The 15,586-nt window shown below is 41.2% G+C and overlaps 1 protein-coding gene across 1 annotated transcript in view; it reads left to right on the forward strand.

Moving 5' to 3' along the window:
* Positions 1 to 15,236, forward strand: part of CHD1L (chromodomain helicase DNA binding protein 1 like) — a 23,100-nt gene extending 7,864 nt beyond the window's left edge. Inside the window, 17 exon segments of the mRNA XM_053933689.1 lie at positions 101 to 263; positions 688 to 843; positions 1,971 to 2,063; positions 2,504 to 2,600; positions 3,929 to 4,002; positions 5,101 to 5,211; positions 6,800 to 6,914; positions 7,335 to 7,488; positions 8,577 to 8,742; positions 10,037 to 10,182; positions 10,551 to 10,714; positions 11,320 to 11,528; positions 12,567 to 12,665; positions 13,399 to 13,469; positions 13,726 to 13,840; positions 14,081 to 14,189; positions 14,896 to 15,236. Of these exon segments, the coding sequence (XP_053789664.1) occupies positions 101 to 263; positions 688 to 843; positions 1,971 to 2,063; positions 2,504 to 2,600; positions 3,929 to 4,002; positions 5,101 to 5,211; positions 6,800 to 6,914; positions 7,335 to 7,488; positions 8,577 to 8,742; positions 10,037 to 10,182; positions 10,551 to 10,714; positions 11,320 to 11,528; positions 12,567 to 12,665; positions 13,399 to 13,469; positions 13,726 to 13,840; positions 14,081 to 14,189; positions 14,896 to 14,974 (2,121 nt within the window). The 3' untranslated portion in view covers positions 14,975 to 15,236.
* The last annotated feature ends 350 nt before the right edge of the window (positions 15,237 to 15,586 follow it).

The raw sequence follows: 15,586 nt of genomic DNA on the forward strand, positions 1-15,586 counted from the left end.
TAAGCCTAAGAGTGGCGTGGGTGGACTTGTATATTAACTAACTTTTCTTTACAGATACTTTTTCCTAATAATTTTGTTTTATTCCTGTTGTTTTTTTTAGTTCTCAATAGGCTTCAGCCTGCTACTCACAGGCACTCCAGTCCAGAACAGCCTCCAGGAACTGTACTCCTTACTCAGCCTTATTGAACCTGACATCTTTCCCCAGGAACAAGTTAAAGAGTTTGTTGAGTATTACCAAGTTATTGAAAAGGAGAGTGAGCCAGGTCAGTAATAAGCAACATTGTACTTCAGTCAGAACCAGCTTTTATCTTGACTCAGAAACAACCACGTTGTGTCCTCTTTATTTGCTTTCTTTTAATGGTGACAAGCTTTAAAATAAAGCCACAAAAACTAATGATTACTTTTAAGGCAAGCACTTTCTTATTGTAGCTCCCAAGTGTTACAGGTATGCAGCTGTTTTGGTTTCTCTGTTTGTAAAATGTGGCTTGAATGATTTCACCAATAGATGTGAGATTCCTTTTACGTTTATTTTGAAAGTGTACTTCTGAAGGTATTGTTACCTTTAACACAGTATTCTCCTCTGTTTTTGTTGGTTTTTGTTGGTTCTGGGTGGATTTTTGGGGTTTCTTTTTTTTTTTTTGGTGTTGTTGTTGTTGTTATTTTTAATTTTTCCATGCCTCTGCATAGCCAAAGAATTGCACAGTCTTCTGCAGCCATTTCTGCTTCGGAGAGTCAAATCTGAGGTGGCTGCAGAGCTGCCAAAGAAAGTGGAAGTGGTTCTGTACCATGGAATGTCAGCTCTGCAGAAGAAGTATTACAAGGCCATTTTGACAAAAGATCTAGGTAACTGGGCATTTTGAAGTCCATAAATTATTTTTAAAAACAAAACTAATTCCTGTTGTACATGTAAACTAATGTAAACTAATTCCTGTTGTACATGCATGCTCTGTTGTAAAGCAGAAGTTACTTTGGTCTGCAGAACATGTACAGAATAAATATGCCAAATTTGGGTTGCTTAAGTTTTGGTTTTAGCTTGTGGAAAAATAAGAGACATATGTATTGATCTACTGCTCAGGTATTGTGAGCTAGAAAGGGTCAGCTTGAGGATCTGCTTTGGGCAGTCTCAAAGTAATTAAAGTAATTAAATTAATTACTTTATAATAATTAATAATTATCACAAGGTAAGCCTGGTCCTATTGCATGTCTTTGTATTCAAACAAAAGAGTCATACAAGAAATTTTGGATTTGTGGTTTTCTACAAATTTTCTAATAGTAGCACAGATGCCGTAAAGCAAATTTCAACCTACTGGATGCAGTTTTTTGGGAAACTGCAGGGTTATGTAGACAATGCAACCACTACCATCATATGGTTTGTGAGTGCTTATTTTTTGTAGGGAAATTGAAACTGGGGAGTTGCAGATGCTTTGTTCTTCTAGGGTTTTCTAGCATTTGCTTGAATATCACCCGGAAGTCCGAAACTTCATCTTCTACTCTAGTCAGCATATGTGCATGCATTTTTTTTTTTTTTGTTCCTCACAAAAATGCAACAAAGAGATATTGTTGCCCAGGAGAGCTTGACTGTGCTGTATTTTTTTTTCTTTTTGAAAATGCAAATGAACTGCACCAAATTTCTTTCACTTATTTTGATGATTTCACTCAGAAAAATTACAGTGGCCTTTTCCAGGGAGTCCAGAAAGTTCAGTGAGTCTGACAAGGCAAAGTAGTGCTGATCAGGGTCTTATTTCTAAAATCTTGTCCAAAAAAGTGTGAGGGAGATTTTTTTTTGGTCCATGAAAACAGATGTATTATTCTTGACATGGGAAATTCAAATCCAGATGTGATTCACAGAGAGAAATACTCCAGTGCTGAAGCACTTCAGAGCAGTGCTTAGTACCAAGACATTCCCAGTCACAGCCATTAATGGAGCATGGGCTTCCCTGCTCTGTTTTTTAATCTGCTTTTTGTTCCAGATGCATTTGAAAATGAAACGGGAAGGAAGGTTACACTCCAGAATGTCTTAATTCAGCTTCGGAAGTGTGTTGCCCACCCATACCTCTTCAATGGTAGGAAAGCACTGTTTTCTTTTGGAACAGAAAAAATAACTTTCTTGATTTATACAGTGGTTTTCTATTATTAGTGTAATGCTTAAAAGAAGCAAGTAATAAACACTCTTGTACTTGATTCAGTAGCAGCTGTGAGTTTGTGACCAGTTCCAACACATGACAGTTCATCAATAATGACAGATAAAGTAGAAGACTGTGTGAAGTCTGAGTTTCTGACTGCAGCTTTCTATTTTATGTCTTCTGTCATCTAAACAAAGAAATCACAAAGCTTTGTGAACTACTGTGGGTGTCATTTGGAGATAGAGAAGGATCATCACTTCTTAAGCAAGCATCGTGTGGCTCCGCTTAGCAAAAGTGACAGTGCAGACCCACTGAGGTTTACCACAGAATTGTTATTTCTGTGATATTAACTCTGCTTTTGAAATTCCTTTCTGTTCCAGGTGTTGAGCCAGAACCCTTTGAGATTGGAGACCATATTGTTGAAGCCAGTGGCAAGATGTGTTTGTTGGATAAACTCCTTTCATTCTTGTACGCTGGGTATGTCATGTTGGGATGGGGTTGACATAGGGAGAAAAAGTAAACTGGGAAAGCAAACTACATTATTTAGCCATAGACTGAGCAGTTATTCATCACAACACAAGCACTGACTTATTTATTCCACGTTACTCGATACCTGAAAGAAGTAAAAAAAGCTGTATTGGAGATGGTAGAGGAACCTTGAAGATTACTGCACACTGCTATGTCTGGCCAAAGCATCTTGTATTCAGCTGGGAGCAGGTGTGCTAACAGTATTGCTATTGTTGTTATATTATGGACAGAGATTTTCAGGTGCATTTTCACCAGCATTTCTCAAAACAGTTGACTAATTCTCTCACATGCTCTCATATTTGCCATATTTGAGAACTTGGGACAATAGCCATGTGACTTGGTATTGAGCATATCTGCTTTGATTGTGAGTTTCCTGAGAGTGATTTCTAATGCCTCAGTTGAGTTCCTTTGTGCTAGCATGCCTGTGTTAGCCTGGGAGGCAGAACCCATGCCAAATGTGAAAGAGGAAAACTCAGGAATAACCTGAAACTTCAGAAGTTTTGGGATTGATGTTCAAAACCCCTTGTGTTGTGCTCTGGTGAGTTCAGATCCTGGAATCCAAAGACCAAAGGACAGAGCTTCAACAGCCCTTGTGAAGTTCTGATGTGATTTTGTTGTCTTTATCCTGCTGTGTAGCACCTTGTGAGTGGCTGCCTCTTCACTGAATGTCTTTGCTGCAGGACCAACCCTGTGCAAATTCTGGACTTGAAAATGTCTCTGTTCTGCTCTAGGGTGAAGTCTGATTTAAACAGAGCATGTCTGAAACCTAGGGCTGGGAGGGAGGAGAGTTGATTCCTAACACACCTTTGTAGGTAGAGCTTGATCTTTGAAAGTCATTTGCTGGAGAAGGAGATGTTCTGCTGTCACAGAGATGCTGATACTACATTTTCCCAGTATTTCAAATGCATTGTAGTGTGTGATTTGAGAGCAGTCATGTGGTGAAGAAGACCTCATCGTGCTAGGCTAAAGCTTGGGGTCCTTTTAGATAGGCTCCTCACCAGCCTGTATCTAGCCAGCAGCAAAGCTGTGCCAGAGCCCTGTTACTTCTCTGACTCTACACTCTGGACAGGGTAAATGATGATGGCAGATAAAGCTTAACTGATTGCATTTAGATGTGGAGCTGAAAATGTAAGAGAACGGGCCGTTATTCTGGGACACAGCCTTGCTGTGTACCAGGAACTAATAATGACTGGTTAAGCTATTGTGACCCCCCCAGCACACTGTGAAGTGCTGTCACAGTATGCTGAGGATCACAGGGTTTCATGTTCTTCTTGCAGTGGCCACCGTGTGTTGCTCTTTTCTCAGATGACTCAACTGCTCGATATCTTGCAGGACTACATGGACTATAGAGGTATGTTCTGCACACTTTGATAGCAGAGGGCTTATCCTAATGGTCTCTGTCAGATATTGTTCCTGTGATTTTGTTTGATCCACCTGGGATGGATAAAGGAATGTGATTAAGATTTTTCAGTTCTTAGTAGACAGGGACCATATTCCTGCAGCAGCTCTGTGAGTTGGAGGGTCTTGAGTTCAGTTCTTTGCTGTAACCAGCTTCCTGAAATGAGCTGGCAGTTAAGTGTTCTTCAGAGTAGCTTCATCTTTTGTGCCTTGATGAAATGGAGCTAACAAATGGCAGGGTAGCAATGTTTCATTATATATCTGTGTTCAGTTGTGTACCTGTGTCCTGAAGTAATTGCAGTAAAGGCAATAGGCTTGCTCTAGATTCATTTTGTCCAGCACAAAACACAAACTGAGCCACAGTTATACCAGGAAATAAAGTTTTGATTAAAACAGTTGTTGACAGTGGGGCCCCAACATGTCTGAGGGCAGGTTGGATCAGACCATTTTTGGCAAGGTTAGCAATGTGTTCTTGGGATGTTTTCTTTTGTTTCAGTCCATGTGGCTCCATGCCTACTTAGGATTTCCCATGAAAGAGGCTTTTGTTTGGTGTTTATGGTTTTGGACAACTAATAATGTAGGATCCAGCCAAATGTAGTGCCATATCCCATACTGCATGCTCACAGCAAAGCACACTGAAGGCCGTGGGAGTTAGGATAAGGAGGATCTGATGGTTCTTGGCCTACTTTCTGGGGCCAACAGCCAGCACAGCATAGTCTGAAATGGGACTGTATGTTAAGGTTCTTTTACTTGGGCTCTGAATTTTCCTGTTGTGTTTCCAAGCAGTAAATTAAATGCTAAGACTCTCTGCTTCAGACTCAACTAAATTACTCTTTACCAACAGTCAATCTGGAAGTCAGGGTCATTACCTCAGTTTATACGAGGTTTAACTGGGAAAAAAATGAAGGAATTGAAGGCAATTAAATGAGAACCAAGTCAGGAGGATTTGGCAAAAAAAGATTCAGGACAGCAGTGAGACAATAGAGAATGAGATAAGTGGGTAAGAGTAAAGGCAAAACTTCAGAAACATTCGTGTTGTTTGTTTGGAAAGGCTACAGTTACGAGCGGCTGGATGGCTCTGTTAGGGGTGAGGAGAGACACCTTGCCATCAAGAACTTTGGTCAACAGCCCATCTTTATCTTCCTGTTGAGCACCAGAGCAGGTAAGTAAGGAGACACAAACAAACCATCTTGCTTCTGCACTCTTATTTTATTCCCTCTGGTAAGGTTTCAGGGAATTCTGAATCCTTCAGAGCCCGCTTGTGTGGGGGCTTTTTGAGGAAGACAGGACACATCCTGAACTTGGGTTTCTCATCTAGGACATCTGGTTTCTGTGCTTTCCTTTTGGCAGCTGATGCCAAGATCCTTTTCATATTGCAGCCTCTTGAGTTTATTTTATTCCAAGTTCCATAATGCCTGTCTCTGTGCCAGTTTGAGCTTAAGAAATCTCACTACCATTTTATTTCTGCAAGCATCAGACTTCAGGCAGGAACAGACTTCCTTTAAGTAAGCTGGTGGAATTGCCTCTCAAGTTTGCTGAACGTGGACGTGCTCTTTAGCTGGCAGACAGACTGAAATGAGAGTCTTTTACCGTCCCAAGGCTGCAGAGACCTCCATGGGACTGCCATCTGTGCTGCTTCCCCTCTTTGCTCCCTGGGCAGATCTGTGTCTTCTACACAGTTTCAAACCTCCCTGTCTCTCTGTTCAAACAAGCACAGAGCCAGGCTTCTGCTTGTCTCCAGAGGAGGAATCCACACTGCTTGGTCTCAGACATCAAACTGGAACCAGGTCTTCCTTTGGGCTTCTGGTTAGACTTGTCTTGATGAGCCTGTTCCACAGTGCACAGGGAGGAGCACACAGGGATAGTGAAGGGAAGACCCTAATGCTGGATGTGTGTCAGGAGTATGTATGTCTGTCACTATGGTGCCTGAGCTCTCCCTCCCATGCCAGCCAGACTTAGGGTTGTTTTTTACTGCACACTGCTATGTGTGGCCTAAAGCATCTTGTATTCAGCTGGGAGCAGGTGTGCTAACAGTATTGCTATTGTTGTTATATTACGGACAGATATTTAGGTGCATGACTGTCTCCACTTGCAGGGAGATTCTGATTACAGGGAAGGTGTCTTGTTATGAGCTGGGGGAAATGTAAGGCAGCAGGCTCTCCCCTCTTTAACTACACAATGGGGTCACAGTAGAGATATTTTAAAATGTAAAATTAAATGGGGTTTTTTTTTAATCTTTTTATTTCATGAGAGCCCAAGTTCTAACCTCAAAACCTTTAAGTCTCATAAACGCCTGGGCTCTGGTTATTGTATAGTTTGGCTTGGTGTTTTCCACTGTTTCAGTGGTGTATTTACAGCTGGTTCTGTGCTGCAGCCAAGTCATGACTTGGGCAGTCCCTTGGGGCATCAGGGAAGACAGTCCTTGCAGGGATAATCTGCCTGCCAGCAGAACTATGTCTATGTTCATCAGTCTTGACAATTAGTCCCTTTTGCATTGGTTCACTCACACCCTATGTTTTTTGATTACATTGCATTGTACAGCTTCTTTCTTGGACTGTTGCAGACAGCTGGAAATGGAAGGCTTACCCATCTGTCTAGATCCTTATGAGACTTAGATTTGGGTTTGAGAGATGGATTGGACTAGATACAATTGATCAGATCTGACAGAACTTTGCACCGCATAAATTCTCTAGCTTCTTCTTTATTTTCTGTTGGTGACATATTTTATGACCTTCTTATTTTGTTTGTAGGTGGAGTTGGCATGAATCTGACAGCAGCAGATACAGTTATTTTTACTGATAGTGATTTTAACCCACAAAATGACTTGCAAGCAATAGCAAGAGCTCATCGGATTGGGCAGCACAAGTGAGAAATGTCACTACTTACGGTTTGGTTGCTGACTCTCTTGGCCTCTCAGTATTACTTTCCCCTTCCATAGGCAATGGAAGGTTAAAGTATCAGGATAGATTGAAGATCAAAGGGGAGCAGAGAGGATTTTGTGTCTTCATTTTCCAACTGCAGCCTCATAGAATCTTGTCCTTGTCATGTATCCAGGGTGGGAACTTTGTAAATTTGGAGTAGGAGATGGAGGGTGGAGGTTTGCCTGCACTTTTGCAGTGAGCATTTCTCCTGTGTCAAGCAGAATTGTATCAGCATCACACTTCTGCTGATTATTTTTACTCATTTTGTTCTTACCTTCTTTACTTACCAAAGGAGTGGGTGAAGGGATACCTTAGTGCACCTCAGAACTAAGTAAGTAATAAGAATTTTCTTAAACTTTCCAAGGCCTGTAAAAATTATCCGTTTGATTGGGTGAGATACAGTTGAAGAAATAATCTACCGAAGAGCTGCCTCGAAGCTGAGGCTGACCAATGTCATTGTTGAAGGGGGGCAGTTTGCTCTGGGAGCACCCAAGCCTCAGGGAACAGCAGAGTTACAGGTAAACCAGAGTTGTATCCTCAATTTGACTCCAGTAACCACCTTAGAAATGTCCCAGAATGTTTCTGTGTTTACATTGGATTGGAACCTCTGCATTGACGTGACAGCTTTTGTATGTAGGAACAAAAATGACATCCCAGGTCCAGACAGCTTCTGATGTTTGAAGACAGATTTTACAATTTTGAAGTGCGTTCATCGTGGAAAAAGGGTGTGTTGTCTTGGAGAAGAGGGGAAGACAGAACCTTTCTTTGTCTTACTTGTTTTTTTAATTCTAATTAGTAGAAATTATAAAAAGTGGAAGCTGGACTCATTGTTTCTCAAACTGATCTGTCTCTGGTGCTTTTCTCTCACAAACAGAGTTGATAAGAAGTCAGGTGATACCTAGTCAGCTTTTGGTTAGTCTGAAACTCGGTCAACCTTCTTTTGGCCTCTTGGCAAATACAGTGTCTCAGGAGTCAGGGCATGATTTATAATTCTGACCTGAAGGCTGAGGTTTCTGTTGAGAATTTGGCTTCAAAACATCAAGTGAAGTGACATTTAAGGGAATATATCCCTTGTGTGCAACTAAACCTAGGAGACGTTTGGATTTAGTGTATCCTTTCCCCCTCTGCCTGCCCTCCCTGCCCCATTTGTATGTATCTCAGCACTTAAAGTTTCTGTGGGAGAGTGGAACTGAGACCAAAGGAAATTCCATGCTGATATTTTTCTCCCCCCGGATTTTTATGGTATTTAGGCTTTTGTTTTAAATGAGTTGAGGGCAAAAGCAAGCCTGGCCTTTCTGACTATGAAGAAAGCTGCTTGAATGCATTCAGTATAGTGCTAGTTTGTCATTTAGCCCTGAAGAAAAACGACTGTTCAAGTCTGGATGAGTTATGATTATGGGAGAAATGTTGTTGGGGCTTGTCCCATCAGGTTTTGGGAGAATGGGGCATGTTAAAGAACATTTTGACATATTTTGACAGGCAGCCTTAAAGCTTAGGTTCCACCACTCATACATCCTTTGCATTTAAGCTTGAGAAGCTTGAGACACTGGGATTGACATGGAATTAGAGGATAATAATACTGAACTTCCCCTTCTTTTTGTTAAAGCTGAGTGAAATCTTGAAATTTGGCCTGGATAAATTGTTCTCCTCTGAGGGAAGTACTGTACAGGATGTGGAGCTGGAGAACATCCTTGGAGAGACAAAAGGAGGGCAGTGGATAATGGACACTGTGCTGCCACAAAAGGAAGAGAATGAAGAGGAAGATACAGAGAGTAAGTTAAGAATCTAAATAGCTGTGTTACTTGAATGCTGGTAAAGAAGGCTTCCCAGGCAGGGGTGGCATTTCTCAGGAAAGAAGAAGAAAAGCAGAATTGTAATTAAGTTACTTGGATTTTGTTTGTGGCCTATCCACAAGCTTTATTTCTGAGTCTTTATTGGTATTTTTGTTCTTTTTTTTCCGTCCATATTTGCCTGTTTGTAAGATAATGTTAACAATACTTGCCCAGTTTTGGTGACTGAGAGTTGAATTCCTTTTCATATTTTAGTACCTCAGATGGAGATTCCTGAGAAATGGGGAAATAGTCATATTGTAGCTACTGCTTTTCCCACAGAGAACCATTAAGATAGATCTACAGTTTTTGGAGATGTTTGAGTAAGTTAAGGAAAGGCTGTGTAGCAGGTGTTTCATTTTTTATCTCCAAATAAAGGATTATTGGCTATGAAAATCCAAAAGGTGAGGTAAGAAGTGCAGAGTCATGGTGTCTATAGAACTAAAACAAACTTACTCTGTCTTCAAAACTCTGCTTTCCAGCCCAAATGTCACCCAGTTGTGGTTAGTTTTTCTTAGCCCTGTGCTACATGAAAATAAATTCTAAAGATACTTCCCTCTTCCAGTGCCTTCTTTCTCAGAGAAAGACTGAATTTTTGTCTGGGTACACAGTAGCACTTAAATATAGATTTGTGACTGAAGCTGAAATATGGCTTTGCAGGATAGTTAGTTGCCAGCAATGAGTAATTATTTGCTGAGAGTTAGCAAAAGAGTGGTATTTTCTGGTGGTGACTTAAAAGAGGGACAGTGGTGCCACACTATGTAATAGGTATAGGGAAAATAACTCACGTGGTGAGCAGCAATCCTGGGCTGCCAGAGTTCTGTACTTTCATTTCATTTGGGAAGTCAAAAGCAAAAATTTGCTGTCCCTTTTCAAGAGCTGCCTGTAACTACATAGCAGAGCTGAATGAATTCTCCACTGGCAGAGATGGAATGACCAAAGAGAACCACAATTTTAAATAATTAAGTAAATGAAATAGGAAGAAAGCTTCCTTGCCAGTCTAAATATGTTAAATGATCTTAAATTAAAAACTTTTGTCAGAGGAAGGAAATCTTGATTCTCCCATTTCTACATGATACTGACTCTGGTCATACCAAAAAGTTGTGAGAGTGAAGATCTTTCTCTGCTGAGGGTAGAACAATGTCACAGAAGAGCCAGATTTTTTTTTTATCTCACTGTACATTTTGGGTCTTAGTAGGTTTCAGTTCCTTTTCACACTTTTAAATTATTTTTAAAGATCACATGTACGTGTATGAAGGCAAAGATTATTCAAAAGAACCCAGCAGAGAAGACAAAAAAGCATTTGATCACCTTTTGGATCTTCAGAAAGCACTGATTGAAGAGACCAGTAAAGAAGGGAGAGCTCTCCGGAACAAAGGAAACGTAAGGCAGATGTGACAAGGAATATGATGTTCTTTCATTTGCTTGTGGAAGATGAAACTTGGCAGTTCTCTCTCTTTACCTACAGCTTGCAGAAGGCATGTTAAAAGATTTGGATGTCAGTGTAGTAAAGCTGGCTCTGGAATCAGGGCTTGACAATTCAGCAGTTCTGCTAGCAGATCTGAGATATGCTGTAGAGGGCACTTCTATAAACTCAGGTCACAAAACCACGTATTATGTGATAGTTGAGTTCTGATGATTAAGACTTGTGAACAAGTTAACAAATGGGAAAGGAATGTAGGTTAAGGAAGGCATCAGGCATGGCTTTAAGATGAGCAGTTTGTTTCTGTGATACCTCTTTCTTTCTCCAGGCCCTTCTCACAGGCCTTCGGGAACAGTCAGCCAGGAGGAAGCACTTGCTGAGTGAGGAGGAGCTGGAGGCTCGGAGGAAGAAGCGCCAAGAAGCAGCAGCAAAGAGAGCAAGGCTCATGGAGGAAAAGAAGGCAGCAAAAGCAGAGGCAGAACACAAGAAAAAGTATGGTTTGTATTGCATCTACTACTTGTAAATTGATGTCTGTTGCACTGTACTCTTGGAATGTGTCTGATGGATGGAAGTAATATGCTCAAACTGCATAATGTGGGGATATGAAGGTGGAAAAAGGACTTGAGTCCCTAGCAAGGTTTCTTTCCTCCTGAATACCCTGCCTGATTTTACCTCTACTTTAATTCATAGAGGATGGCCTGAATAAGAGCCCCATGTCTGACTGTACAATCAATGAGTGAGTGGGAGAAGCTTTCTGAAGTATCACAGTTGGCCCCTACAAATTGGTCTGACATCTATCACTCTCTGGCACGTCTTAACTTTCTCCTTCTTGTTTCCCAGATATTCTTCCTTTTCACCACTCCAAGTAGCTCCTTGCCCTTTGCTATGCGCTCATTTTTTCCATGCCTGCAATTGGCTTATCACATTGGCATGTGGCTCTTCAATACTATAAATAAGAACTGTTGTTCTGGCCTAAAATGGGGAGGGAACAGAGGGAATGCAGGTCTAGGTCTCCTGTGTTTCACTGCAATGATTTAAACCAAGCTGTGAGCCTCCACCTTTGATTTTCATTGAACATCCTCTTCTCTTCGTTTCAGAATGGCCTGGTGGGAGGCCAATCATTACACATCTACCTGCCTTCCTTCAGAGGAAAGTGGCTCTGAGGAAGAGTTTGAGGAGGATGAGTTGGGGTGGAATGTGGATTTAGATTACAAAGATGGAGGCCAGAACTATATTAAATACGTCATGGGAGATGTAACCCACCCCCAGGCAGAAGAGGAAGATGCCATCATTGTCCATTGCCTAGGTGGGACTTGTCAACAACAGGAGTATTGTTGGGTGGGGTGAACAAGGGAGCTGAATTGTCTCTAATGGTTTAATAGTTTCTAATTCTGAAATAATTTGGATTTGAGTCTGACTTAATCTCAAGTGGTGCAGAGGCAATACAGTCTCTACTCCAGCATGTATAACCCACATAAGTACTAGCAAGGTGTGCAAGGGTCCTTGCATGCCTGCTCTGGATTTATGGGCAAACCTCTTCAAAGGTGCCTGTAGGGCTTGAAATTTTATATCTGTGGCTAAATTATGACAGTTCCTGAGAGAAGGGCCTTTTGTTTATCTGGTGGAAGCTGTAGGAATCAAACTGAGATACTGAAATTCATCTTCTTTTTCCAGTCAGCAGAGAGAGACGGACTTCCAGAGGCTGAGGTCAGAGTTTCTTGGTGGTTGTCTCTCAACACTGACAGTACCGAGACTCTAGGCTAGTCTCCTAAGTTAAGGCCTCTTTTAAGACATTAAAGCTGAGGGAGATAAAGTCACATTATAGAGCTTCTCCTGAAGCAGTGTTGGAGTTGCTCTCTGTCCAGCGCTACAGCAAATCATCATCATCTGCTTTGGCTTATGTTACACTGTGCATGAAGGCTCATGTTTGAAGTGCAAATGCCAAGTAGAAGTGAAAGACTGCAGATACGAAACACTTGGTGTGGGAAGCCCAAGGCACCACATACTACATGCATGCTCTGTGTATCTATATGTATGTATATGAGGATACTGTCAAGTTTATATGCTCAGTGCTATGGTTAGTGCTTGTTTCAGCATTCTTGGTGGACAGTAAGGAATTTTTCTGCGTTGTTTTTCAGAGAACTGTGACAAGTTAGTTTTTCTCCAGGGCTGAGGTTTATCCTTTAGGATAGTCCCTTGAATAGTGGTTGACTTAAGTTTGTATGTAGTTCCCATATTTGGTTTTGATAATCATTCATTGCCTGTGTACAGAGCAGGTGCCTTTCCTGCAGGGGTGGTCTCAATCTCACTTCTGAAAGGAATCTAACTTATTATTTCATTCTAGATGACTCTGGCCGCTGGGGAAGGGGTGGTTTATTCACTGCTCTAGAGGCTCGTTCTGATCAGCCAAGGAAAATATATGAGATGGCAGGAAAGATGAAAGGTAAGAGATGAAAATATGACCTGAGGCCAAGATACTTGAAAGAGTTAAAACCCCACTGACACTGCAGGAGTGAAGTGCCTGGATACCTCAATACTCATGTTTTAGTCTTTCTCTGGATATGTGCATCCCTAGATCTGAAAGTAGTACTTCAGCAAGTACTTTGACTTGGCTTGTTTGGAGTGTTAGAACTCTGAATAGGGGTTGATCATTCCAATTCATCCTGCAAGACATTAAAAAGGGGAAAAAACTCCAAACTTCTACATTATTCACAGAATGTTTTTCACTAAATAAGACAGAGCACTGCATCTTCTCTGAAAGTGCTTTCAAGAAGGATGAAAGCCACCTCAGGCACCATTCAGCTGAGCCTTTGCTTCCCTCGAAGAACTAATCTTTCCCTGATCATATATTAACAGTTTTGAGATACCTGCAGCTGGCTAGGAATGAACATCTTGCTAGATCTTTCTAATTTCCTGGGAGATGCTTTCTTCTCATTTCAGTGTCTCTCTTTCCATTTGTTGTCTTTAGTTGGGATATGTGTGTGTGATTGTGTGGCTCGGGGGAAAATGTTTGTCTTGCTTCTTTGGGCAAAGGATCTGACTGCTGAAATCATCACAAGGAGATACAGTCTCAGAGAATAATACAGAATTTGACAGTGAAGTCACTGCTTCATTGACTGCTTGTTTACTCTTCAGGACTGATCTTTTATTGTTGTCCTGTTCTTTTTTCTGGACAGACCTGGAGTTAGGAGGAACCCTGCTATTCCCTATTGATGATAAAAAATCCAGGAAAAAAGGACAAGATTTGGTGAGAATGAGAAGCTCTTTCCTGTTTTGCTCTATCCATATGTTTTTGAAGCTGTGTGAAATGAGCCTTATGTCTTTTTTACAATAATGACACTGATTACTGAACATGGCTGAGTTGCAGTTAAATATTAGAGATAATGAGTTCTTGTCTTCATTTATTAAAGGTAAAAGTTAGTAATGCAGTTTTCCAGCACTGTCACTGTGTCTCTTAGTACTGTATATAGATTCTATTTCAATTTTTTGTGTTTTCTCCTTAGCTGGCCTTGATTGTAGCTCAGCACCGGGATCGGTCCAACAACTTGTCTGGCATTAAACTGTCAGCTTTGGAAAAGGGCCTGAAGAAGATTTATTTAGCAGCCAAGAAAAGGAATGGTAAGTGTCTGTGCAGTAGAACAGCAAATCCATACATGTGTGGTTGCACCTAAAGATGATGACCAATTTCTACCTCTCTGTTTTTTTTTTCTGAAGTAAAGTGAGATCTCCATTGCAGATAGGCTGCTCAAAAGTATTTCTTCTGTTCTTTGTTGGGTAGCTTCAAGTCTTTTTCTAGATTGCTTTCTGCATGTGTACCTTCTGCTGAAGAGTGTGCACTCTCTGTTCCCTCCTTCTCAGCAACAGTGCATCTTCCACGGATTGGATATGCAACAAAAGGCTTCAACTGGTACGGCACCGAGCGGCTCATCCGAAAGCACCTGGCAACTCGGGGTGTACCCACTCTTATGTATCCTTTTGGAGTGTGTCTCATTCTATTCACCATTTAGTACTGAAATGATCCTGTAAATATCTTGGTAAATGCAAAGCAAGGAAGTAAGACAAGGCACAGATGCCACAGTCCAGCTAAAAAAAACTGTTTTCTCTCACTTTGCTGTCAGCATCCAGCATTTCTGACAGCATCCAGGTATTCATTCCACACTGAAGACTTAGCATTTTGGGTGATAATGACAGATGAATGTGATTCAGCATGCCTGTCAGGATTTGTTAGAGCCAGGTGCTAGTCTTCTGTTGACAGCATGGACTTACCTGTATATGCCATATCTGTGTGGGACATGACTGGAATTTCAGATTAATGGAAGTGACTCAGAAAGCAGCAAAAGTGAGAATATAAAAAAACATTACATTGTTCCAAACAGGTGATAGCCTGCTTCCTTTGCTGAACATGATGAAAGTTGGTGTGTTAGGACAGGCTTAGGAAGGCTTTAACCTTCCACGAAAGGAAGCAGGTTTACAAGGAGGCTCTGTTTTGTCACTTCTCTTGGAAGACATGCATTTGCTATACTGCCACTGTCAGCAATTCCGTGAAACCGAAAACCTGAAACAAAGACAAAAGTATTGAGAGCATTCTGGCTCTTTTCCTTGGTAAATCTGTTAGTGGACATGTTTTCTGGTACTTGTTGACATTTGACAGCATTTCCTTAACATTTTATTAGATACTACTTCTCTGGGAATAAAGGTTCTTCCTCTGCTTCACAGCCATATTCATCTTCGACAACAGTCTCAAAGCCATGAAGATGAAGTAATTTCACCAAGAACATTCACAAAAATGACCATCACTCAGGCAGTCCATATGCATTCATGTCAGAAACATGGGTTGCACAGCCATTATTCACACCTGTACCTCTCTGCTGTGACTGGCCCCAACATTTGCATGTTGTCAGTGGCTCTGGAGTGGAATGAGACTCTCTTTGGCTTCAGAGTCCAAAGAGGAAGGTTCTTGGCTCAATCCCAGAAGTCTTTCGGAGATGGAAAATTAAAAATTTAACTGACGGTCCATTGTTATCCCTTACATTAAGTTATTGTTAGGGCTTGGAATACAGTATTGTTTAGCTGTATTTCCCTGCCCCCTCGCTCCCTCTCAAATTTCATACCTTATCTCACTATACCTCTTTTCAATCAGCTTTTTAGTGGTTACCTGGCATTTAGTCTACATGTCCACATATAGCTCAGCAGAAAGGAACCTGTCACCTGTATGATAACCAGACAGGATAAATTGTTTATACTCTTCTCATTTCTCAGAAATCCATTTGACTTGCATTTGTTCAAATATAAAATTTAGCAACCTAATCATGTGGTTATAGTCTAGCAAAATGCTGACCAGAATCCTTAGTGAAGGTGCGCAAG

The sequence above is a fragment of the Vidua chalybeata genome, chromosome 2 (genome assembly GCF_026979565.1).
Source record: "Vidua chalybeata isolate OUT-0048 chromosome 2, bVidCha1 merged haplotype, whole genome shotgun sequence".
Classification (NCBI taxonomy): domain Eukaryota; kingdom Metazoa; phylum Chordata; class Aves; order Passeriformes; family Viduidae; genus Vidua; species Vidua chalybeata.